The 27,724-nt window shown below is 46.7% G+C and overlaps 2 protein-coding genes across 8 annotated transcripts in view; one reads left to right on the forward strand and one right to left on the reverse strand.

The window, feature by feature from the left end:
• Positions 1–27,724, reverse strand: part of TAF1D (TATA-box binding protein associated factor, RNA polymerase I subunit D) — a 531,982-nt gene that overhangs the window by 347,199 nt on the left and 157,059 nt on the right. The window lies entirely within an intron of this gene.
• The window catches only part of C9H11orf54 (chromosome 9 C11orf54 homolog), a 126,053-nt gene that overhangs the window by 34,946 nt on the left and 63,383 nt on the right, over positions 1–27,724 (forward strand). Inside the window, exons 2-5 of the mRNA XM_069614763.1 lie at positions 3,584–3,740; positions 23,483–23,581; positions 26,761–26,834; positions 27,576–27,677. Of these exons, the coding sequence (XP_069470864.1) occupies positions 3,683–3,740; positions 23,483–23,581; positions 26,761–26,834; positions 27,576–27,677 (333 nt within the window). The 5' untranslated portion in view covers positions 3,584–3,682. The remainder of the gene's footprint in view (positions 1–3,583; positions 3,741–23,482; positions 23,582–26,760; positions 26,835–27,575; positions 27,678–27,724) is intronic.

Genomic DNA, 27,724 nt, shown 5'->3' on the forward strand with positions numbered 1-27,724 from the left:
GCATTTAAGAACAGTTGTGACCCAGTGGCTACTATTAAAATCTATTTAAAGTGTGTGGCTTAGTATAGCATTATCATAAAAATAAGAATAAAAAAGTTGCATTTAAAGCACTTCTGGCCCTGTTAATGGGAAAACAAAATAGATTTTAGGGAAAGGGAATAGAGGGTTAAATGATATTCGTTGTTCTAGACTCCAGAGCACTTTTGGCCTCGCTGACTACTGAAAGCAGTGAAGAAGTGCCACTCTGTACACAAGGAACTAGCCCCAATACTTCGAACTTGGCCCAAGAATCATAACAGAAGGGCCAGTTATCAAGAATTGGACGTCAAAATAAGAATTGAATTTAGGTCTCAGATACGAACTGGTTATCCTTCAAAATAAGCAGCAAATACCCCAAAACAATTATTAGTCTGTTCCTCAAACGCCCCAGCGGATTGGCCACACCAAGGCGTGTATATAGTAGGGATGCAGACAAATCAGATTGCTTCAAAGAAATCTTAGTGATCTCAAATAATGTAACAATGTCCCCTTAATAGACTTCAATTGGTCGCCAACTATTGCCTGAGGAGTGGACCTACAGCTCCTCCTCTGTCCAGGGCAATGCTGCGCAGAGGAGCCTAAGAGCACGCCACGGACCACATAAGAGACATTATTATTACATCTAGTCCTAGTGCGTAGATGGAGGCATGCAGTCAGGAATCAAGGAGACCGCAATGTAGGTTGTGGTAGGTTATTCTCTTCAGGTACGGACTAGGAGATGACCAAGGTAATAAGATGCAGTACAAGATACCAGTGCCCACAACACAAACTGCTTCCAGCTCAGCTTCTTCCAGCAACTGCCACAGCTGGAAACCTCACTCACAAGATGTACTGTTAGCATTCCAACACTGACATCAGTAATAGCATCACTGCTATTCTCTAGACACTACAGACCTTCCCCCTTAAGGCGACAAAGGAAACTAAACGGTGGAAACATCGGCAAGATAAGGGAAAGAGTCCACTACTTCTACATAGCACACAACAATTTAAATATGCGAGTTCACATCCAATGAATATCACATGACTCGTATATACACCTATGTGCACTCCTACTCCATACAACACCTTCCCCCTTGCACCGAAAGACAAATTGAAGATAAGCTTTACTCCATAGTGACTACTTCCAAAAACCCATGAGAAAGCGTGAGAGTGAAAGGATGTCACATGACAACAAAACATCCCCAAAAGAGAAACAAAACACCTGCACAACATCAAACATACCGCATATGAGCACACTGCATCACCCCTGTGGGCCCAACAGGATGTGACAGTCTGATATGGCACTGACCACAAAGACGGGAAAGGACAACACCAAACACGGGAGAAGACAAAATCCAACACCATGCTACAGGTAACATTAAAATGGATGTAACTAACAAGCACCCTTCCAAGACATCCGCAGTCTCCCACTACAGGATGAAGTCCTTAAAAAAAAAAAAAAGAAAAAAAACATTCCTTGCAAAAATTGCAAGAAAAAACCCAAAACATGCATAAATACAAAACACCCAATCCAAAAAGGTAAGCATGCTTGAAGTGCGTACATTACATACCACCCCAACAGCCACCTTGCAAACGCACTACCAGCTCAAACCCTAAAAGAAAAATGTGGACACTGGCAACAACCCCGAACCATCACAGAAAGCTAGATTCCTTCCGCCGGGGACTGCCACTCCCCAAGCCTCAGAGCACAAACCAGCTCACCTAATTTAGCAACTATAACACAACCTAAAACTTCACACACCTGCCAAGATGGGAATAGGCAAAAACTACAAGATCCGAGTCCCCATGGTAGACTGCTCTATGTAGCAAGTCACAACTTATCTTACCCTGAACACTAAGCTGGAACTACACTTCTGAATTTGCCAAAAATCCAATAACCAACTGCTTGGCTCTTCAACTATAAACCTACTTCAGTGGCAAAATCAGTGCGCCCCCCCCCCCCCCATGGCGACTACCCATCAAAGACGCATCTTTATGCAATAAAGCCCCACTTACATCAAAAACTGGCAAAACCTGCACCCGTGTCGGAGACAGTCAAACCGTCCATGATAGGCAATGTCCGAAACAAGTCGTAGTACATTCACATATCACAACATTCTCTGAACTTCACACAAGTTTAAATACACTTCCCACTATTCGTTTTATACCAAGAAGAAAACAGCGACAAGCGATCTTGTCATAAATACACACCTTACTCCCAATTTCATCACAGACTAACATCAATGCACCTTGGCTGATTGCTCGTATAGCACATGATGTGAAGTGGTATCAAAAAAGTCAAATGACAATATGATGGAAACCACAACGCCTCGATGGCTGAAAGGCATTTGCAGCACGTCATGGGAGAAATATACTCTCACTACACTTGCATTTTGTTTCCGCACATTGTATACATGCAACCAAATGCACAATTACACAGATACATTTGGCAAATTGATGCCCCCATAGCTGACAGTCACACATAGGTCTTATGAGATATGCCTAACAGTGTATATACACAGTCAGAGATAACCCCACATTTGTAGTCTATTCTGCTGAGCACATGCAAAGGCAATGCCCCTGTAGCTGACTATTGCAAAATAGGTCTAAGAAAATGCCTTATGGCACACATAACTGGCACAGATAAAACTGTCTTCAACTTTTTCCTGGCTGAAAAGATAAACTTTGAGTCGGTGTGCGTGCATGGTTAGTGCCTTGTGTGCTGGATACGCTGTTGCAACATTGTAGCGTTGGTAAACTTTTGTTCTGTTGCAGTGGAATCCGTGCTGTGGATTGATCCTATTTTCCTGGCTCCATTGCTCTGTTCAAGAGGCACAGAGAGTGTCCCAACAAGCTACCTTTTGACGTCTACACCAGAGGTGACAGAGCTAGGTCACAACCCACATACACTTATAAAACCATCTTTTTTAGCAAATATAAAAAGATGGAGAGGTCGGGTTTACAAAAATATATCTTGTTTTTATTATTCTGTAGTCGATCGTATAAAAAAGACCGTTGGGTCACATTTGCAAATCAAAACAACATAAAACATAGTTATTAAAGAGACAATTACTAAACCATGCATGTCCTTGTGTTCACTTAGAGTACATTCTACTTCAAGTGATGTTAGTAACACATGGGTGACTTTAGAATATCCAATTCATGTTTGCTTTTGTGAAAAGTCCCTGTATATATTGTGTCAATATATATCAAGGTAACAGCAATTAACAATAGTGCTCCAGATGCTCAAATGCCAGATAAAAGAGCATTCCATGTGGAAGAGTGCAAGAACAGGATACTTTGCTTTCTGGACTTTCCTTTTTCCTGGTCGTCAACCATCCAGAACACCACAATTCTATTATCCAGCAACCATGTTTCAATAAGGGAGGCAAAAAACAATGTTTAATATCTTGTCCAACTGCAGGGACTGCCTTTGGACAGTGTTGTGCAGCCATACTAGACCTCCCCACAATTAGCCACTAGAAAACCTATCCCAAAGCAACTACTGTATGAAACTTAAAAGCCTTTTTAAGTAATCATGGAACCACAGCGTTTTTATTCGCAGATCGGTGAGCAGCGGCCAGACTCTTGACAGGGTATACTCTGGACCCGCCAGCTACAGGTTACACTCTCCGGCTAACTACTCCGACTCCCTAGTTGCACCATGTCGGGCACCGAGTCGCTTACATTACATGTGCCGAGCCTGGAGGAGCTTGCAGAAGGTCAGCATTTTAACACATTTTCCATCAATGATTAAACATGTTCCTACCTTGTAGTGATCTGGTAACCTTAGGCCAGGAAAGCTGGAATTTGAGAGTGCCATTAGACTCATTCTCCGTGTACAACATTTAACAGCTTTACTATTTCTTTTTGAAAATCTCCCTTTGATGTTCTAAAATGGACGTGATATTGAGACGTTGCATTAATTGCTAAATTGGTTGTTTGCATTTGTGGGCACCATTTTATCACTGCATGTTAATTGAATACATCTAAAGAAGGTTCAATTTGCCGTCTGTCCCTGCCAAGCCTTAATGGGGTTTAAAATAATGCATGCCCAATTCTGTGTATCCACCATATCTGGGGAAACGTGATTATTTTGGTAACACAAAATTGAGAACTTTTACGAAAATGAATGGCTAAAGAGACAACATGATTTTAATGAGCCTTTGATGAATGCGCGAGGGTGAAAGAAACAAAGTAAATTATTCAAATCTTTGTCTTTTGTTTTGCTACCAATAAGCAGATAATTCCAAAGATCAACTTTATTCGGATACATATCAGAATATAAGCAAACAATGATGCCGCCAACTGGTCTGGCTTCATATGCACATTCATTGCTCTCCAGCGTTTTGTATAGTGCAAACAGTGTAGCAGGGGCCTACAACCTTTGTCTCTCTATAGGTTTTGGACTAGAACTCCAATCACCCCCTAGCCAGAAGTCAATGTTGAAAGATCAACATGGGAGTTGTAGTTCAGAATATCGGTATTACGACAGGTTGATGACCCTGAAAGTATGTCAGTTCTTTGGTGACAAGAGTAATGCATTTTTTAGGAATGCCACATTGTTTGATGAAAAGGGATAGTGTGCTTGCTACATAAGTGATCTAGGTGTTATGAAGACAGGTAGTGGACAAGACATATAACACACAGATATACGTAGAAAGACACACAGATGTGTGCTAGTAGGCACACAAATGCCCGCACGGACAGGCATGTTTTAAAAACTTATTTATACCACTGACATGCCATGGGGATTCCGACAGTAGAAGTGATAAGTGGTCCTCATTATCTTGTACTAATAAGAGGGATCCTCCCTTACCTCAACTTCCCACACCGAACCACCGCCATCATATCCTTGTTATTATCAAGAATAGACTATGCAAACAGACACTACCTAGAAACGTCCAAACACCTCACCAAAAAACTACAACGCATTCAACACACAGCGGCAAGGCTACTCATGAAACTAACTAGAAGAGATCACATCACCCCAGCACTGAGAAGTCTACATTTCGCACCCAGGGATGAGCGCTCAGCCAATGAGGTGGCTGGAACAGCGGGTGAGAATACACATTCCCCACCCACTGTCCCAGCCACCCGAGGCCCTTCTCCGGGTGGCACATTTTTTTCTGTTTGTTTATGTGAGGAGGCCTGTTGCCTCCACACCCAACTTTTGCCCAAAAATCTCCAGATTCCCTTTGCCATCCCCTCCCTCCATCCCCACTCAACTGCGGGACCATAGCTCTGTGCTCCGGTCCCCGCGCTCCTCCAGTCTACCGGCCGCCATAGACATGGAAAAGGGACAGCAGTCATCTTTTTTTCCCCTTTTTCCTAGGGAGATTGGTTGCGCAAGGAGCGCAAATCTCCTGAGGAAAAATTATGAAAACCCTACGCACCCCGGATGAACCCTGGGATGCGAATGGCTTTCATATCCGCTCAGGGGGGCGGACATGGCCAGTAACAGCCCACAGTCTTAACTGATGCCCTCACTTCGCTCGGGACGGCGGGCCGTTACCGGCCAGGTCTGCCCTCCCGAGCAGTCATGAATGCAATATTGGCTACTAGATAAGGAACAAATCAATTTGAAAGCCTTCTGCATTGCCCACAGATCACTACACAGACATGGACCCGAATTGCTCAGGTAAAAATTACCCAATACCAAACCAGAAGACCCTTAACATCTAGCACTGACCTCCAGATAGAAACAAAACACTACAAGAAACCTCAACTCTTGAGGAACTGCCATTTCCATTCTCATAGCCAAAATATGGAACTCAAACCCCAAATGAGAATGACGGAAGACCACCTAATCTTACGGCAATGGCTAAAAACGTGGTTATTCAACTCTCTGAGATAAAAACGGAACTACACAATTATCATCCTTACGGGCAGGCAACTTCTGCCCCATGCAATGCCCAAACCACATCCACAAAGGCACTGAAACTCTAGCCCGAGTGAATGAACCTCGTAGACCCTGACAACCAAACGCCCCCTCCTCTCGGACAGTTGTTTCAAGAAACATGCACACAAGTTTGCCTAATGAATCCAGAGGACCCAAGAAACCCAATAACTCATAGCGCATCACCAGCGAATGCTTACAGTCCCCCACACAATAATTGCCACTATATGAAACATTTCCTCCTCCTCAGTTTTGTTGCATCTATCTAACTGCATGCCAACGCGAAGATGAATGCCCTACAAAAAGCAAAACACAGCTGCACAATATCCAAAGACCACACAAAAACCTAGCCATTTCCTTTTTTCTACCACCCTCTCTCACCACACACTTGGCACACAAGCCCCGGTGACCCTGCTGAACACATAAACCACACATCACTCTCAAACCAACTAACAAACCCCAATAGCCTCGAACACCTAACACAAACACTGGACGCCGGCCAACCAGATACAATAAACATCCAGCGTACAAAAGAAAGCTCACCCACAAAGCACACATGCACAGACACTAGTTACTCCTACACACATCAACAGCTGAGCACATCACCTTTCTTATCCCTCTCTTCCTCATTAATCACTCGACCCCAGTTTACCTTACAGAGCCATGCGAGCACCTGAGGACCATGGAAATGGCAGCGGTATGTGGTATAAATCATATCAATTTGAGATTGGCTCTTGAACCGTATTGTATGAAGCTTTTCTGGGAGATGGTCAATTTATAAAATAATCCCCCACCACTTTCACTTCATCCAGTTTCAAATCCTTTCTCCAACCTCTCTCACAATAATTCTTGTCTATCGACCACCTGAGAGACTCAACCTCTTTCTTTCCAATGACAATATCTGCCCCTGAAGTCCCGGCTGTACTCATGGGAGACTAACCTCCATAACATTACTAAGGACGGCAGTCTTTAACCCAACTACTCCCTATGCGACCAGTCTCTTGTCACTCACCACAAGTAGTCAAGCAACACTTGTGGCAATTCACTGGATCTCATCTCTCACCGCCCCCTAGCACTTCATTATCTGATTCTCATTCAACCTGCTCTCCAATCACCAAGCAAAAATTCCAACCTTACTCCATGGTTCACTATCTTATTGATGTCAGATCCTCTGCATCAAGCATCCTCTCCACCCTTGCAGACTCAACTGAAAAGGCCTTTTAGGACTTCAATACAGGCTTCAAGAGTGTCCCGAAGAAGCACCACTTTTAGAACAGGAGCATCATCTGGATGCCGAGACCCCTCCACCCCAGCCAACGCTGCCCTAGCACTTGGACATAGATGTGATATTGCAAAGTTACAGTCCTGTAGCATAGGTAAATACTCAAAGTCAATTGCGTAATATGTTAATCTGTGATCATTGCCATTTCCCATTTGAGATCCCAACACGTGCATACTTAACCTTGTTAATGTATCCATCACATCATCCCATTTACTATTGCAGGGAAACCAATCCAGGGATTGTGCAGGCAGTCATGTATGCTTATGGACAGTTTATTCTTCTCCCTACCCTAAAAAAATACAATACTATCAATCATGGCTGTGGAATCTATAAGAACGGGCATTGATAATATGCCAATAATTTACTACATAATTTAATATGAAAGTTTGAAGAGGATCTGGGTGATTTTAGACATATGTATGGAAATTATGAGCTTGCCTTCTACTAGGTTTCCTCCAACGCTCAGTCTGGATATTTTCCCCGACAGATCAAGGGGTTTACGGAAGCATTCCTTGATACGAATTATCTAGTTTGCTGCATTATAAGAAGCACCACTTAAATATTGATATTCCTTCTCCTCGCCAATACAATTTAATTTGCATACCCATAATTCATTGCTCAGCAGCTGTGACCTGGAGGTGTACTTCTAGCGATAGATAATGGGTGGTGCTGTGGCATGTGTTTGTTAGCTGAAATTGCCTATTCTACTGTCAGTTTTCAGGCAGAGGGTTTATTCATGCATTTTTAAAACCAGCATAATGTGGATGTATTGGCCGAGTGTACCTCAATGCTCCAATAACAAGGGCATCAGACTACACCACACTGATAATCAATAATGAGGGTGCTGTGTATATGATTGTCTGCATCCTTGAGAGCTGGCTGATTTTGACTGATAAAGCTATGTATACCATAGTGCTGTCCTCTAAGACAATGTTCTGGAGAAAAATGCATGCTATTGAGCCAACTTGCATACCTGCAATACATTGCTCAGTGGCTTTGAAATGAAGGTGAACTTCCAGGTATGGCTTGGACTGTTAACTGAACTGACCTATTATGCTACTTTAGTGAAGGGACAATTTACACAGCATATCTGCACAAGTGCAGCAAAGAGCAGCCTCGGTTTTGATCATACAGAGGTTTCTGTAGGAGCAATGGGAGGCAAAGGTCATGGTGTAGTCACATATCATAATAGACATAATGAAACACTAGTAAAAGTGACTCTTTAAAGTACCGGAAAGGGATAAATAAAATGGGAAGATTACTATGGATTTCTTGCAGCCCTTTATAGAAGACAAGCGCCTTTTAAAGTGAACGTCAGGATCTCTCTGGAGTCTTGTTTAAAATGGAAAACAGTTTTGGTTTTGAAGAAATCCAGATTTGCTGTCTATCAAATACCAATGCTAATTCAGGAACTTCAAGAAACTGTAGCCCTTGAAGCAGCTACTAAGCAAAGAGAAGACAAAAAACTCCCTTTCAGGGAGCATCAGAAAAAAGTAGACAGCCTATACCGAAAGTATATGTTACGTGGATCCCAAATCAGGGAGAATTGCGCCCATAGTCTGACCCGAGCTTGGACAACACCTGGAAGAACCAGTTGTTTCAGCATTTTTTGGTTTTGCCTTTTGGACAATATATTGACTTTCATTTGTAAAAGATTCACCTCATCAAATATGAAAGCGTACACGACCTGGGAAATTGATGGAAGCTGCCATTACAAAAACATCAAAGAAAACGGTTCTATGTGACATATTAAAGCCCTCCAGAGAAAAAGGCCGATTTACAATGACCGATTTTCTCTAGATCGCAAAACCAGTATTGTTAAACATGGTCAACAGTCTTTTTCTCTGGAGAGTTTTAAACGTAGGTTATTTTTCTAATATTCGGGGGTTTCAGCTCCCGAGCCTCCCATTTGCTGCTAAACCGCCCCCCCACCCAAAACCCTCTCTCGCCGCACTCCCTCCAAATCGTGGGTTTTGCCACACAAACCTTCCTCTCAGCCCAAGACTCCCCTAATCCAAAACACAAATACACACAACACCACCGTGTGCGTTCTCTCTCTCTCTCTCTCTCTCTCTCCTCCCCCCCCCTGCCCCCTCCCGCTCCCCCTCCCCCTGTACTTCCAGGTCCTGCTGAGCCTATCAGCCCCAGCACGCGCTCATGTGCAGCAGGGACGGGGCAGTTAGATTTAGAAAGACTGCTCTGTGAGGTGTAACACTTAGAGGGCGGAACGGGATCCTAGGGGAGCTGTGCAAATAGGTCTCAGAATACAAGAAAATGTGCCTTCTATTTTGCTCTTGAGGGCATGTGACCGAGGAAAGCAAGAGACTTAATGAAACTATACACAGAATTATCAAGAGCAGTACAAGGGTTGGTAAGAAAAATAGCCACAGAAGCTATGACCTCAGGCTGACGCCGCAGTTTCTTCAGCTCTGTTGTGTCTTAATACACAAGACACAATGGTTGTATCAGGTTGCTCCTTTTACTTGCTTCTCAATATGCACAACATATGGTAAATACATACAGAACAGTTAATATTCACTGTCCATGTAATTGCTGGCAAGTTCTGGTCTCCCTGCAACACGTGTGCAGTTATTTACAGTCCTAATTAAGTCTGTGTCAGGAGGCGTGCCATGGTGCGACTCTTCTCTGCATCGTTGCGCACAGACGCCCGGTGCGCTCTTCACTCTCTACCATGCCCCTGCAAAGTCTTGCGAGATGAGGTCTGTAGACGCTCTCACAACACTATGTCCCCACATATCTCCTTTTCTTGAGCAGCATGATCATACTCATCACAAAGTCTCTGTACCTCATGGGCCTCCTTCTCACGCTGTGAACACCCTTCCTCACTCCAGACCTCGGAGGTGGTTCAGAGCTTCATCTTCTCTGCTCCACGTCGGTGCCGAGACCAACTAGTTGTCCTGAAGTTTGTGTTCTTCACCGCGTCCCTTTTCTACTTCCCTCGACTCACTAGTACCTCCCAGTCCTTTCTCTTCACTATTGATACCAATTTTCTTTTCTACATTTCTCGCTCTCAGTTCTTGCGTGTGCATCAATGACACTATCAAGGCCCCCCCACCCCCAACACTGCCACTCTCTCCAAGTTCCATTGTTTCCCATCTTGCGTGCACACATAGTTGGTGCCCCTTTTCACCACCTTGATGGGTTGACTATACTTGGACCCGGTCATGTAGTTCTTGTGCAGCAGGTAGATCTTTACTGAATCTCCTTCCACTTCTGTCCTCTTTACCGCCTTGCGATTGTCGCCCACTCTTTTCATGTAATCTTTGCTCTTCTTAATTCTCCACACCATGTCTTCCAGGACTATGCAGTCACCCTCCCTTGCTTTAGATAGCCATTGCGGAAACTAACGTGATGCAGGCATTCAGCCTCTCAGCATGTGAAACGGTGACTCATGTGACTGCATTGGGTGTCAGCCGGTAAACTGCTACGGCTTCTTTTACCATCTTGAGCAGGTCCATATGTGATGTCATGGCTAGTTGCAAAGCTTCCTTTAGGAACCTGTTAGTGCTTTCTACCAGCCCATTGGCTTGGGAATTTGCTTAACATTGGTCTCTTTCATAAATTTCTCAGTCTCTCTTAAAATTAGCTTGATGCCATCGTCAGTCACAATTTCCTTTGGCAGTCCTATTTGTAATACTACTGTGAGAACATTAATTACTGTCGCTGTTGTGATGTCAGGCACAACTTCAACCTCTGCCCATGTCGAGAGGTAATCCACGATCACCACTCCATGTCCATGCTCTGGAGGCATGGCTTCTAGCGATTGTATGAAGTCCAATCCCAGATTTTGCCATACTCCTTCAGGTATCTCTCTGGGTAACATAGGTGCTTGTCTGTTGAGACATTTGGGACGCCTTTCATCATTGCTCTGATATCTTGGTCCATGCAAGGACACCAGTATGACATTCTGTGCCTTGTCATTTCGCTCCCTAAGAGTTCTCAATGTGCTCTGCACAGTATAATCCTCCTCATTCCCATTTGAGGAATCAAATGATCACCCCTGAGGGGCAAACCTTCTGCTTCCAAATAATTCTTCCGCTACCTTCCAATACCGTCCTAGACCTTCGGGGATCACCTTTTAAGCAGCCATCTGTTTCTCGCCCACTTGATCACTTGCGTGAAAACTTCGTCTTTGGCGGATTCCTCTACCCAGTGCCTCTCATTCATCTACATGAATTCTGTGCTTCTCAGATCCCCTACTGATGCTACCACACACTCTTTGAGGAACGTGGTTGTATGGCCGCCTTGTTCCGGCAGGCGGCACATAGTTAGCATGCACATTTTTCCAGCTGGGAATGTGCACTATATCATATGTGTACTCTTGCAGTTTCGCCGCTGTGTGTGCCAATCCCGGTGTAGAGGTCTTCGTGCCTCCAGGGCTCAGTATGTGCACCAACGGCGTGTGGTCTGTTACCAGGTGAAGGAACAAGATACTTACCTGTAACTGTTGTTCTCCAGCATGGGTCTGGCATGGATTCACATGCTCATGAATATTCCCCGTCGTCAGGCTGGGAATCCTCGGTAAAGAAAAAATCAGTATCAGTTTCGTTTCTGATCTGTCTTTCGTAGTAGTAACCAATCACTGATCTCTTTGTCATACTGACCGCAGCCAATGACTGCCCTCTACCTAAGCCCCGCCTCTGGCAGCCATCTTCAGATTTGGTAGCACGTGAAGAGGCAGTATGACCAAGTGAAGAGCCGCAGAGGGGTAGGCGGGAGGGTTTGCATGTGTATCCATGCCAGACCCATGCTGGAGAACAACAGTTACAGGTAAGTAACTTGTTCCTTCTCCAGCATGGGGTCTGGCATGGATTCACATGCTCATGAATATAAGAATAAACAGCAGTACACACATGCACAACCACGGGGGGTGGCAAAAGGCTCAACATTAAGCTATAAAAAAAACTAAGCATCTCTTACCTCCTCACCAGGCTCACCTTAAGCGAATAGGTTGCGCAGCACTGCTTGGCCGACCCTGGACTCCTCCCTGGAATCCCGATCGACGCAGTAGAATCTCGTGAAGGTGTGCGTCGACCTCCACGTAGCAGCCCTGCAGATGTCCAGCAGGGGCACACCAGATAAGAACGCCGTAGTAGCAGCGATCGCTCTGGTCGAATGGGCTCTCGGACGGCCTGGCAGCGGTCGGTTAGCCAACCGGTGGCAGTGCATGATTCAGCCGGAGAGCCATCTGGAAATAGAAGACTTCGAGAGAGCCTTCCCTTGATTCACAGGTCCAAAGTTCACGAACAGCTGTGATGTCCTCCGGAAACTCTTCGTGCGGTCCACGTAGAACTTCAGCGCTCTAGCCACATCCAGCGAGTGCAAAGTCCTCTCGGCTGGCGACGAAGGAGACGGGAAGAAAACAGGTAACACCAAGGGCTCGTTAAGATGGAAGTCCGACGGCACGTTGGGCATAAAGGAGGGGTGCGTCCTAAGCACCACCCTCGAGGCATGGAAAGTCAAGTACGGTGCTTTGCAGGATAGGGCCTGGATCTCTCCCACACGTCGTGCGGAGGTAATGGCCACCAGGAATGCAGTCTTCCACAACACAAACTTCATCGGTGCGGAGTGCATCGGCTCGAATGGGGGCCCCATGAGCCTGGTCAGCACCACGTTAAGTTCCCACGCCGGGGCCGGGGCCTTCACCGGCGGGAACGACCGGAACAGTCCTTTCATAAACTCTTTTACCAGTCGATGGGACCACAGGGACGTCCGTCCTGTGGTTCTGGTATATCTGGAGATCGCCGCCAGATGAATCTTAATGGAGGCATGGGCTAGCCCAGCCTTTGCCAGCGATAGCAGGTACGGCAGCACTTGAGGGGACATAATCCGTAGGGGGTTGATCTTCTGTGCTCGGCACCAGATAGAGAACCTCTTCCACTTATGACCGTAGCATTTGAGAGTCGAGGACGCCCTGGCCTTTGCAAGAACCTCTCTGCAATCGGCCGGTATATCGTAGCCTCCAAACTCTAGCGCTGTAGGAGCCAAGCCTGCAGGTTCAGCGACGACGGGTCGTGGTGGAAGATGGCGCCTCCTTCCCTGGAGAGAAGGTCCGCGTCCGCCGACAGCTTGATGGGAGGGGACGATGACAAGTCCAGAAGGTCCGGGAACCAGATCTGCCTCGGCCATGCCGGTGCGACGAGGATCATCCTGCACCGGGACCCTTGAGCTGGCTGATGAGTCGAAGCAGCAACGGCAACGGAGGGAACGCATACAGGTATAGGCCGTCCCAGGGGAATGAGAACGCATCGCCCATGCTTCTCGGCTGGGGAAACCTGCTGGCGAACCTCTTGCACTTCGAGTTCGTCGCTGTTGCGAACAGGTCGATTTGGGGTTTGCCCCATCGTCGGAAGAGTTGATCCACCTGATCCTGGCGCAGTTCCCACTCGTGACACGCGCGCAGCTCCCTGCTGAGCGAGTCGGCGATGGTGTTGCTTTCTCCTGCCAGGTGGAAGGGAACCAGGAACATCCCCTGGGCGACCGCCCAGTGCCACAGATCCTGTGCCTCCTTGGATAGGGTTGGGGACCTGGTGCCTCCCTGCTTCCGTATGTAAAACATAGTCGTGGTGTTGTCCGTGAAAATCCGCACCACCTTGCCCTTGAGCGACGGGAGGAACGATTTGAGAGCCCAGAACACGGCTCGGAGTTCCAGGACGTTTGATGTGCAGGAGCCTCTCCTCCGGGAGCCAGAGGCCTCTTGCGTGGAGATCTCCGGTGTGGGCGCCCCAGCCTTCCAGGGAGGCGTCCGTCGTCACCGTCTCCTGGTACGCCGGCGTCTGAAAGTCCATGCCCGCCATGAGGTGCGCTCGAACGCCCCACCACTGAATCGCCCGCCGGAACACCTCGTGCAGGGGGACCCTGTCTTCGAAGGTGCCCGTCGCCTGCATCCAACGGGCGTCGAGAAATTCCTGAAGAGGGCGCATCCGTAGTCTGCAGAGGCGCACCAGGTAGATGCAAGAGGACATCATCCCCAGGAGGGACTTGATGGACCTCACCCTGGCCACGTCCGTGGCTAGCAGGCGCTGCACTTTGCCTAGAATGGTCTTTGTCCGTTCTTCTGACGGGGCCGCCAGGCGCCTCACTGTATCGAGCTTCGCTCCCAGAAACAGGGCCACCTGCGACGGCACCAGGTGGGACTTTGGGTAGTTTATGGCGAATCCCAGGTCTGTGAGTAGCTGGACGGTCCTTGCAGTGTGTTCGACGGCGAGTTCCCTCGTCCTTGAGCGGATGAGCCAGTCGTCCAGGTAGGGGTAGACGTGAATCCCCTGCAGGCGCAGCCACAGGTGCTAGGCACTTGGTAAAGACCCTGGGGGCCGACTTCAATCCGAACGGCAGTGCTCTGAATTGGTAGTGGCGTCCCTGGACGACGAACCTGAGGAACTCGGTGACTTTTGAGGATGGGAACGTGGAAGTCTGCATCCTCCAGGTCCGACGACGATAGAAAGTCGCCTTCCTCCAGCTGTCCCAGCACGTGCTGGAGGGTGACCATCCTGAACTTTTGTGACCTGATGTATTTGTTCAAACGACGAAGGTCCAGGATGGGAGCCCCGGAGCCTCTTCGGGACAAGCTCGATGGCGCCTTTCCTGAGCATCGCCCGTACTTCCAACAGCAGTTGCGGGACGTGATTTTCCTTCCTGGCCACAGGTGGAACGTGAGGGCACTTCTTTAGGAATTCGATAGAGTGTCCTCTTGCCAGGGTATCCAGCACCCAACGGTCGGTGGAGATGGACTTCCACACGCCGACGAAATTCGTCAGCCGGCCTCCCACCGGGGTGCTTCGGTGGGGGCCCGAGACCACGGCCGGTTCAGTCCTGCTTGGAGGTGGTGGCCTTGCCGCCCTGGCCACCTTGCCGACGGCGGCGAGGCGCTCCCTGCTTGCCGTGACCCCTGTAGGCCTCCTGAGACGAGGAGCGTGCCGCCTGGCGGTAGGACGACGAGCCACCGCTGGATCCCTTGGAGGCACCCTGTCTGCCTCCGGAGCTCCGAAAGGGCCGTCGTTGCTGAAGGGCTCTTAGGGTGTGGGCCGTCTCCATGTCCTTTTTTATGGCTTGGAGGGATTCGTCCACCGCCTTCCCGAACAAGTTGCTGCCGTCGAACGGCATGTCCAACACCCTGGTCTGGACGGCCTGACAGAAGTCGGTCGCCCGGAGCCAACCCCGTCGTCGTAGGCAAACACTGTTGCCCAGCTCGCGGAACCCGGTATCGGCAATATCGGTTGCCACCGTTATGGCGTGGTCCGACGCCACCTCGCCCTCTTGCAGTATTTCCAGGGCCTCGGACCTCTTGTCGTCCGGCAGGAAGTCCAATATGGGGGCCAGCTTAAACCATAGCTCCCTGTCGTAACGGGCCACGATCACCAGGGCGTTGGCCGCTTTGATCGTCGTCGCCGCCGACGAAATGACCCGCCGCCCCATGGCGTCCAACTTCTTTCCCTCGCCAACCGGCGGGGAATTCGACGTCGAGGCTCCTGACCCCGCCGCTTTCTTCTTCGCCGCCGCCGAGACGACCGAGTCTGGCGTTGGCTGGGCCCTGAGGCACAGGGGGGCGGTTTCGGGGACCCGGTACTTCTTCTCGTACCGGTCCCGTTTGGCTGGTGCCGTGGAGGGGTTTTTGAGAACCGACAGGCCCTCCTCCCAGATGTCATCGATTAGAGGCACCGCAATGACAGTCTTCCTCTTGGCCTCCCGGCGCTGATAGAGGAAACCTTCCTTTTTCTGCTCCTCCGGGCAGAGCTGGAACAATTTGGACGCCCTGGCGATCATGGCGTGGAATGAGCAATCTCTTCGGGCAGCGAGGCCCGTGCGACGGGAGACGGGAGACCCGTTCCGTCGTCGTCGCCCTCAGAACCCGTCGTCGAGCCCAACGCACCGTCATCTCCCGACTCGTAGGAGGATGAGGAGGCAACTGTAGGCCTTACGGGGGCGAGCGGAGGAGAGGGTTGGGTCCTCCGTTGTTTGTTCTGAGGACTTCCCGACGGGCCAGGTTGCGGGTCCTCCGGCCTGGGCCGTGGGAATCTCGTCCTTATCTCAGAGCATAAGGACTGGATCGCAGACAAAATGGCCCCCGAGCCATCCTGAGGCCTAGGTTCCAGCCGCGCCGGAAGGGAAGGCTGCTCTTCCTCGCCATCGTCGTCTTCCTCGGTTATCTCCCGAGGATCTTCCTTACGGGATCGAACCTTCTCGAATTGGACTTAGAGGTTCCTCACGGCCTCGGTCAGTTCCTCCTCCGAGGCTGACTCCGAGCTCGAGGAGGCTACCGTGCCCCCCCTCGCTTCTTCCATCATGGCGGCCACGACGATGGGCTGAAAAGAGGATTCCCTCCTTGGCGGCAGGGAAACTAGTCCCGGAGGCAGTCTCCGCTGGCGGGGTCTCTGCCGGCTTGGCCAGAGTCGCCGCGATCGCCTCGATAGAGGCCTTTGCCTGCTGGGTAGGGGCCTTCACCACCTTAGGTGCGTCCCGGGCCTTCTCCTTCGGGGGAGGGGCGACGCCTCGCTCCCCCTCTTCCGAGATCGGACGGGGCTTCTCCCGAAGCTTACCCGGGGTCTCAGACTTCCTCTTCCCCAAACCGGAGTGTTGGCTCGTGGTTGACGGTGCCGGGGAAGCTGCGCCCTGCCTGGCGACCGAAGAGCCCGACCTTTCGGCGCTCCCGGAGCCAGCGGACTCGCAGCGCTTAGCCTGGTGTTGGGCCCCCGTCGCCGGGGCGCCCGCATAGGACTTAGAAGCCCGCTCGGACCCTTTCTTCTTCTTCTCACCCGTTGAGCCCTTCTCCAACTAGCTGGCGAGACGGGATTGACGGCCCCTCATGGTCCACTCCGACAAGTTCTTGCAGAACTGGCAGTCCTTCTCTACATGAGTCTTGTCCCCATGAAGACAGTAGAGGCATCGCGAATGTTCGTCTTCCTTAAACACATTCTGCAGCCCGCATCCAGGGCAGCTGCGAAACAGCTTGGGTCCGGGCGACAAACTCGCATCCTGGGCCATCTCGAAGTAGGCCGCGAATCTTCTGGAATCCTCCAAGAAGTTGATTCGACGAAATCTTCACCCTTGAGGGGCGTAGGAAAATCCCGCAACGGGTAGCCGTTAACGGGAGTAGAAACGGTGGAGCTTGAGGCTCGATTAACCGAAAAAATTTGAAAATTCACCTGAAAAAGCGCGAAACACGCAGTAAAAGCTCGAGAGCTAAGCACGAGGACTCCCAACACTTGAACGTGCGGTAAAAATCTGAAGATGGCTGCCAGAGGCGGGGCTTAGGTAGAGGGCAGTCATTGGCTGTGGTCAGTATGACGCAGAGATCAGTGATTGGTTACTACTACGAAAGACAGATCAGAAACGAAACTGATACTGATTTTTTCTTTACCGAGGATTCCCAGCCTGACGACGGGGAATATTCATGAGCATGTGAATCCATGCCAGACCCCATGCTGGAGAAACTTGGTACCCCACACAAAGTCCTGAAATACTCCACTGCCCAGGCGCACGCCAACATTTCTTTTTCTACAGTGGAGTAGTTCTTCGCAGGGTCTGACAGTACCGATGAAAATACCACGACTTGTTGTGCATCTCCCTTCTTCTGGGCAAGTGTCGCCCCTAACCCATATGCACTTGCATTCCACAGTGATGCATGTGTTCCACATTGGGTTGAAAGGCTGTAAGGACGGGGCCTCGACTATCATGGTTTTCACTTCTTCAAACGCTTTCTTCTGTTCCGATTTCCAATCATACTCTGCCCCTTTTTCCAATAATTATCTCAGCGACAATGTCATTTTTGAGAATCGGGGTAGGAATTTTGCATAGTACTCTGAGAATTCTAAGAATGATCCAAGTTCCTCTTTGTTGGTTGGTGCTGAGGCTTTGACAATTGCTCGTAGAAGATTTTGCTTTGGGCCGATTCCTTCCCTTGAAATTTTGTATCCAAAGTACTCTACTTCGCAAGCCTTGATTTTGCATTTTTTATAGCGCAGTTTGACCCTTGTGTCTTGCAGTTTGCCAAGTACATTTCTCAGCACTATGTCATGGGTTTCTTCATCTTCGCATAAATGAGAATGTCGTCTTGAAAATATGACACGTTTTCAATGTTGCCCATCATTCTTCGGGAGACCACAGCAGCATGAAATGGCATTCTGGTTAATTGGTATGTGCCAAGTGGAGTGATGAACGCAGTCAACAGTCTTTGTGCAAGCTTATTTGGTGATGCGCATCTCTCATGTCGAATTTCGAAAAAGTACTTGACTTCTTTCATCATCAGGATCAGTTTGTTTATACTTGGCAGTGGATAGCGGTCTGATATTTCCAAATTAAGACTGTGCAGATCAATGCAGATTCTGATGTCATTGGACTGTTTTTTTTTTAGTACCACCAGGCTCAACCTCTTGGATGATTCCATTGTGCCCTCTTTGACCATTTTCGTTATTTGTGTTTGCAGTGCACTTCTTGCCGTTGGGGAAACTGGTCTGACTCTGCTCAACTGATACTGTGCCCTGTCTCAGCTGAACTTGTGTGCACAAACCTCTTAATCTTCCCTAATCCTTCTGAAAACTGCTGTGGGAACTTGTCCATTAGTGCGGACGCTTCTCGTGTTCTTATGAAGAGTACCTGGTCATCTGTGCTGGGATCTAACCCAATGTTCAACTTTGCTTGAAAATCCCACCCCCAGCACTGTCAGTCCCTCCTCTGATAAATACACTCTGGTCTTTGTTTGCCTTTGAACTCAAACGTCTCATTGGTGTAGCCCAATAGACTTACTGAGACTCCACCAAACAGGGTAGGTCGGTGCTTTGCTCTCTCCACTTCCACTTCACCTTGCCCAACCATTTTTTGTATGTGCGAATAGGAAATATGGTTAAGTCTGATCCCAAGCGGACATTACACTGGTTTTGTTTCCGTCCACTTTGATCATCAAGCGGTTTGCCATGATGATGATGGGCTGATCCTCTTCGGAAGACTCGTCGCCTCCAGTATCTCCCCTCGCTTCTATAGACATCACTTTCCTTGCTGGTGGCACGCAATTGGAATGTGTCTAAATCTTTTACAATTCATGCACGGTCTGTTTCGGCCTGGCCATTCCTTTGCATTGGCCAGATGTCGAGTGCTGGTGCATCTGTGACATTTCGATTCCCTTCTTTTGCTGCTTTCTTCTCTGACCTCATTCCTGGCCACTGTTCCCTCTATACTGGACAGCGTGTGCCCTTTGCGTTTGCCAAGCGTATTGGCATTTCCTTGCACCTAATCATGGTCTCTTCCACTGCTCCGGTTATCTGAATGGCTTTGTCTAATTGTAGCTCCTTCTCCATTATGAATTTGTCCTGCACCTTTCTACTATTTATGTGCACTATCAACATATCGCAGATCAATTGGCACAGCGCTATCATCTCACGGTATGCAATGATTATGTGGAATCACTAAATAACTAATCCAATTACAACAAATCCAAAATAACTCATTCCAAAATAACGAATTTGGGAAAAAACTAAAAATGGGATTGGGCGTGGGAATAGTGGTTTTGGGGATGGGGAAAAGTATTCAGAAAAACAAAAAAAGGGATGAGCTTTGGGGGTGGGGGACCCCCCAAAACAAAGAAAAAGGAATTTGTTATTTTGGAATTAGTTATTTTGTGATTCCATAAAATCACATGTAACCTCCCCCCCCCCCACTGCCACTCCACCCTCTTGACACTACCCTGATCACCACTGCAACTTACACACTGAACCGGTTTGTCCATAGCCGCCGGCGCTCCCTCAATATACGCAATGTTAAGCCTGATCCATGTTATGCATACGATAAGATATTCCATCCATGGTTTTTCTATTGGCAATTGTCTGTACTATATCATATACTGTATTTTACATTGTACTTAGATGAATGTACCAGCCTGTGGCAGGCACTGTAAGCTTCGAGACTTCTTGTACTTCTGCGCCCAGCTGCCCAAGGGCTTGGGAGGCATTATCAAATAAATAAACAAACAAGCAAACAAACCCATCTCACGCATCATTACTACATAGTCATGCACGGACCGTGCTTTCTTGTCTACTGTTGTAAAAACCTTATTCTGTGTATCACAGTGTTCTCTTTATTGGAGAATCTCTTCACAATTCTCCTGATGGGTTCCTGAAATACATTATCTCAGTCACCCTCGACCGGCTCCGGCTTTAATCCTGAAAAGATCCTTTGACCTTCCACCCCCATGGCATTCAGTAGCATGGCTTTCAATCTGCCTGGAGCATATTCTGCCCCTCCTAAGGCATCCAGATAGGTTCTGAATAACGGTTCCCACTGTGGCCACGGGATGACTGTCCTACAATGTGACTGCAGGAAGCCTGGGGCTGGTATTGCACCTTGCATCTCTGCTGCAGCAGATTCGATCCTCAAATCTCATCGCCTATTATGTGGTGGCTTAATGCACAAGACACAATGGTTGTATCAGATTGGTAAATACATACAGAACAGTTAAATTCACTGCCCAAGTAATTGCTGCCAAGTTCCGGTTGCCATGCAGCTTGTGTGCCATTATTTACAGTCCTGCTTAAGTCTGTCAGGAGGCGTGGCGGGGTGCGACACTTCCCTGCACTGTTGTGCGGCGACCCCACGTAGTGTGTTCTCTCTCTCCTGTGCACCAGCAAAGTCTTGTGCGATGATGGCCGTAGCCGGTGAGACCATATCGCCACAAGCTCCTGTCAACTCTAGCAAATGGTGAATGTAAGAAGTCCGCAGGCTACTTGCAAAGAAACAGCAATTAATCAAACCTAGAATCAAGTATCAAGGCTGAGAATTTTGAAACCTGAAACCTGATCAATTATAAAACAATGCATATCTACTTGCATGAAGATGAATGGGTTTGTTTAAAATATCATAATATGAGAGGTTAGCACAAAAAGAAGACACGCAGTCATTTCTGTTTCTGAGAAGCAAGTATGGAAACTGCTTGATAACCAAGACCAATGCGGACCTAATAGTGTAGATAATTTTTTTTCAAAAGTAATACACCCAAAACTTTGATCTGTGTGGAAGGAAGCCAGGAAACATTAAAAACATTAAAATGGCTGGATAACGCAGCTTCTTGGGCTTCTGCTCGGTTTACCCACACACAGCCATTCAGAAACTGTTATCCACAATACAAACCTCCTCATTAGTAATTCCGTTAACTAGAACATTATTGTTACCAACAAGGGCATGTGCCAGAAAATGGAGTGTTCCAGTTAATACTGTGCCAGTTAGCAAAACTGGTACTGTACTATAACTTGTCCCCATGAGCTAATGGCACCACAAGACTCGCACTATGCACAGAGCAACACTTAAGTGGATAGCCTAAAAAAGGAGATCAGGTTTTTTGACACTACTTATGAAACATGCGCTTCTATCTCCACTGTGAAATGAGGATTCTTCTACCTTAAATTTAGTTTCTTATAATAGAATGTTGTCAAAATCATGCTACGGCCACTCATGAACATAGACACAAAAATATTTGCCAAAACAATAGCAAACAGATTTTTGCCCATCATGCCCCATCTGGTAAACGAGGACCAGGGAGGATTCGTCAGTGGCTGTTCGAATACTTTTTAATGTGATGTCCAGAATCGATCAAAATGCAGAGGCCGTGGTAGTCGCGCTTGATGCCCAAAAGGCCTTTGACATGGTCTCATGGCAGTACATGTGGGAGGTCCTGGGGCAAATGGGCGTGGGACTGAACATGATAGCATATATCAAACATTTGTACACGTGCCCCACAGTGAGAATACTGGTCAACTCCCAAACCTCAGCATCCTTTGTGCTGCACAGGGGCACACGGCAGGGTTGCCCGTTCTCTCCCATACTTTTCGCATTGGTCATCGAACCAATGGCGGACCATATCAAAGCGCAGCAAGCCAGAAAGGGAATACGCCTGAAGGACACCCCTGAGATAATATCGCTATATGCGGATGACTTATTGTTAAACGTCAGGGACCCAACCACAAACCTTGACCCCATACTGAGACGTGATCCGGATAGGCACCTTCTCCGGCTTCACGATCAACTACACCAAATCCGAGATATTCCAGCTCACCAGAACTACCCAATAACCCAAATGCGAATACCCTCTCGGCTGTCGCCGGGAGGAATCCGGTATTTAGGGGTCCAGGTGTCACAATCTAAATCGACCTTGCTAACTGATTACAAATGGCTTCCTATCTGGGGATATCCGGGTCTTGAACCCACACATGATAGATTCCTGTGTCGGCACTGGCAGTCGCTAGGATACCATGTGCTGAATGACCCGTTCCCTGAGGGAAAATTCATTACTCCACAAACATGGAGACCTGGACACTCCGGTTCGGCATCGGAAATGTTGCAATACTTCAGACTCTGTGCCTCTGTCCGTGCCATGTGGTCGTGCTACCCGGACAAACTCCCGGGTACACCCGAAATACACTACATAGCAAATTCAGGCGGCGCCTGCAGGGTGGTCTCCTCTCTATACAAAATATTATTAGCAAAAACCCCGGACCAGCCTCCTAAAGCAGGAAACGAATGGGCAAACGAATTAGGCCACGAGATCTCAGATGACATGTGGAAGAAACTCTGCTCTCATACACGTAAGGTCTCCCTTAACTTCAGGTACCACTGCACACAATATAAATTACTGAATAGACTATACCACACCCCCCACAGACTCACTAAGTTTAAACTGAACCTTATACACACCTGCCCAAGATGCCAGACTGAAGCAGTCTATCACGCACACATGTTTTGGTCATGCTGCAAACTCTATGACTTGTGGGGACAGATCCTACGGGTCCTCTACGACATCGTGGGCACCACAGTGGACACTGATCCGGCTGGTGTGCTGTTTGGGGTATGGAATAATGCCAGCGTTAAGAAAATGTCTACCTTTTTTAATGTAGGTTGGATGGTGGCCAAAAAATGTATCCTTCAATGTTGGAAAAGCTCTTCCCTCCAAACCTCTGAAATGTGGCTGAATGCAGTTACCTGGAGGAATACATAAACTCCCTATCGTTGCAATCCCGCTATAGAAATGTATGGACTGACTTCCGTAGTTACCTTATGAGGCAAACCGAAAGCACTCCAGGATCACCTGCAGCAGATGTAGCTATGGGTTAACCCAAAATATGTGGTGCACAAGAAACACTGCACTATGGGGAAGTTACACCTTAATGTATTAGCTCCCATCAGAAAATGTGTACTGTGACTTTACTTTGAATATCTTGTTTGGTTGTGTATGCTGTTAACGTCTGCCAATTATTTTTTGCTTTGGAATACAAATGTTCAAGTTCTGCAGAATGGGTTGAAGAAGAATTTTGAAGATGTCAAGGTCTTGGTTGTCGAATGTCCCGATTTGACTTGCCAGCCCTTCGCTTTTCCTGTTAAAGGTAATCTATTACAGATTAGACACACGTATTCCTGTGTCCATTGGCAGATGAATATATTTTACATGATTAATATTGGTTTTCAGTTGGCCCTTTCATTATGCGTCATTTGCACTACCCTTAGACATTTTAAGAGCTAGGAACATGTGATCAAAAATAAACCTACACTCCAGCCTGTGTAATGTAGAACACTGGCATGTTGCCTTCGGCCACATTTTAGCACAAGAAATGTCCTTTGTGGACCTAGATGCAGGGAAACTCTGGAATGATCGGATGAACTGGGACAAATAGGTTCTTGTTTCCCCAACAAGGGGCAACGCGCATCTACACGTGGATGTTGAACGGTGCCGAGACCCTTTTCACTGGGTGGGTGTGGCACAAACATGGAGGTCAGTAATTAAAGGCAGAGTGCACAATTTGTACTTGCCACCAGCTATTAGCTAGAGATATTTGACCCTTGGCGATTAAGAAATGGTGTGCTGTGTATATGTGTTTATTGAGGTGGCGAGTAACTTTTTAGGCTAGCTAGTAGCTTGCAATTTGAATTTGATGTGCCCTCAGGAGCATATTTTCAAAGCACTGTTGAAGGCTCGTGAACTCTGGTAGTAAAATCAAACATTTCCAGATTTGGGAGCCTAACCTCTGATGGTTTTGTATCCAAATGTCCTATTCTTTTGCTTGATTTGAGGATCGATTTGGGGATCAATTTGGGTTAATAGGTCTTTGGTTTTGAATGGGGGTGCAATAGGGATCAATTGGTTTTGAATGGGGGTGCAATAGGGATCAATTTCTGGAGATCTGTTTCGCTGCTGTTCCCAAAGGCTTTGCAGGGGTATCATAGGATTCTGAATTTTATTATTTGCTCCACATGAACCTACAAAAGCTTCTTCAAAGCCCTGGAGATGTGTTCAGATTTTATTTCAGGGGTTTGATTCTGAATCTGCATCTCAGAATCAATACTGTATTTATTTTACTAGACCTGCCTATATATTTAAAGTTACATGGACCTTCCATGGTAACTTTTAGATACTTCAGTAATCTTCACCAAAGACTGGATAGCATTGCAGGAATATTTTCTAGTTTAAAAATGTTATCAATTACTGATATTTAATGGTGTTTCCATAGGCCTCTTTTCAGGAAATTGCTCTAAAAAGATCTACATCAATTTTCATACTTTTGCATGAACACAGAATTGGTGTATGCCTCAAAATGGTTAAACTACCTCCGCAGGTTTAAGAAGGGAAATGGGTGTAGATTCCTGGCAGGTCTGTGCAGTTTCAAATGACCCAGAAGTAATTTTTGTAAAAAAAATAGAACTGTTTAGAATTTGGAAGAGATAAGAAATTTTGCATAGAGAAAAGCTTATCAAAATGGTTCAGTAACACACAGACACACAAAATAATCCAGAGAACACAGAAATGGTAAACATTAAAAATGACTTTTTTCTGAAAAGAACATAATTAAAAAATAAATAAATACTTGCACATCATACGACACAGCTTGTTTTTATAAAGAAAAGTTATTTTCGTTAAAATAATTGCAAGTATCCACTGTAGTGATACTACATAATTAAGAGAATTAAATGAAGGGTGAGATTACAGGCTAAAGCGGTTGGAGGTAGAGGGATGTTTCCCCTTTTTTACAAATGTAATACAAAAAATAGGATTTGAGCAATTTGTGGTGCTATTTAATTTGCTACGTAAAATTTATTTTATTGTAGTTCTTTTTGATATACTCTACATTTGTCTGTATTCTTCCTACTTTTATAACATTGTATGAGCAGGACAGTCTTTAGTTTTACAATGTAACCATTTAAGTTTGAAAAGGTCTCAACAATCGACAAATACTGACATTAAGATGCCAAACCAACATTAACTCACTCACAAGAACATATTGCTTGTGACATAATATTATTGCGAATGTGGTAATTAATTTGGACTTCTACAAGTAGCATTGCATGATTTCTATCCAGAGACTATGCCAGACAAGCTTTTAAGTGTGCACTAATTTAAGTATTATTCTTATATAGCGCCTTACGCCAAAGCACTTTACAAAATGTATGAATTGGTTAATCAGAAGAAATGATGACAATCAAAAATAGTAAAACGCAAGGAAACAGTGAGAAAGAAGAACGAAACAACACCAACAAGAAAGAATAATTGCATTTATGGTCCATATGACAGTCAAGGTGAAGTCATGCAACGTAATGAAAAGGTTGCAAGACAAATAAACAGGCTGTCCTCAGAAATAAATTGTAAGGAAGCCAATTAAAACTGAAAAAAAACACCAGCTGCAAAACCAGGATTCAGATGTTGAAAAATAGAAAAAGGCTAAACAAAAAAAATATAGTCATAACGTAAGACCAAACCTGGGCTGGTCAACTCCACAGCCAAGCGCACAGAGAGCCGATGGTTCAGATGCCTGAGCAGCCAGGCTGCAAGATCACCAATGCAGTCATCCTCACATGAGACCTCACATCGCAGCAGTCATAGTCCCCAGGGAGCCCATCCACACTCCGAGCAGCGTCCGGGCAAGGCCCCCCTCCCCGAAAGCCGCCCGATCGAGACCTGCCCAAAAACACTGCCTGTGGGCTGCCACTAGAGCACACTGGCCAAGGACAACGGTCTCCTTCTCGTTGTCCAGGCGGCCACGCGAAACCAGCAATCTTGCTGATGACTCTGCACCATTGGGCACATAGCCCCTCACGACAACGTCACTTCAGCAGCACCATCACACCTCCATCTGGTGCATGATCATTCATCATGCTGGTCGGTGCCACTCCAGCAGTTCCCGTAGCTGCCTCCATTATCACGCTTAACTCGCTGCACAGGCCACCGCCTTGTCTGCTGCAATCCGCCTGCCGCAGGAGCCCCGCACAGCAGCAACGGCAGTGTTCATCTTTCTAGTAGATATATACTTTGAATGAAGACTATTAAAACTGAAAAAAATCAAATCCTCGAGTATCATACTATAGAATAGATAGGCTGTGTTTCATGAGGGTGCATGAATGGAGCGGTAAATTAATATTGGCAAGTTCATAATAAGTGGTCTGAGCTCAATGGTAGCCAGGAAGGTGTTAACTCTATGACCATTTAGGATACAAAGTGAAGTTAGCCCCTACATTGACTGGTTTCTATGTCCCACCACCGGATGAAAGCATTAACTTTTTTTTTTTGCTGCAGGAATATGCGGAAAGCCTCGAATAGCAGATGTTGGCGGAGAGAAAAACATTTTTCCCGCTGTACGCTTCGACAAAGTAAGTTATTGTATGGAACACAGGGACTGTAACAAGTGTTTTAATACCTTAGCAAGCAAGATCATGTAAGTCACTATACAAATACTGGAAAATGTATAGCAGTTGCATTCTGTTTTAAAAACATAGACATCGACTTAAACTTAGAGAAATGGAAGGGCAATGCTTTCATGGATTTTAATTGTCTCCACACAGAACACTGAACAAATTGCCCTTTCACAGCAATGGTGAGATATAGCTTGCAAATCACAAAACCATCTCTAGTGGTCTGCTGAGGTGTTGAGCATTCACGGCATGCTTTATACAGGTTACCAGCCCTACAGATAAGGGGTGTACTGGCCACTTTTACACCCTAAAAATAGGCTAATACTCCACAAAAATAAAAATATGGCATAAAAATACTTCCATCAAAAAATAGGAAACAGACAAGTAGAACTGTGTGCCCCTACTTTCACCCACAAAGCTCCATGGATATGTTTGGACCAGCAGTGCAGGTAATTCTTGTTAGATAATTTTAGTACAAGGATTTAATCATTTAGAAAATAGGTTTACATTATTCAGTTACTAGATAGGGTTGTTTATTACTGTAATTGGGCTTAAGACAAAGGACTCTAGCTTGGATATACTACCTACCACCAAACAGAACTGTAATTTAGCTAATAAGTAATTACAGAAAAAGTATGACATTTGTTTAAGTACCCTGGGACTTGTAAAACGAAATTCATTTATTTTATTTTTATTCAGGTTTATGATATTAATACAGTTGCAAAGGAAATTCAGCTACCTGGTGCTTATATGCTTGGAGCTGGAGCTGTGGCGTATCGGACGATTGGAGTAAACGCTGAGGTCTGTAAACTGCATACGTAACTCTTGGATGCTGTTAGTTTCTCTCA

Source organism: Ambystoma mexicanum, chromosome 9 (genome assembly GCF_040938575.1).
Source record: "Ambystoma mexicanum isolate Mex_15411 chromosome 9, UKY_AmexF1_1, whole genome shotgun sequence".
Taxonomy (NCBI): domain Eukaryota; kingdom Metazoa; phylum Chordata; class Amphibia; order Caudata; family Ambystomatidae; genus Ambystoma; species Ambystoma mexicanum.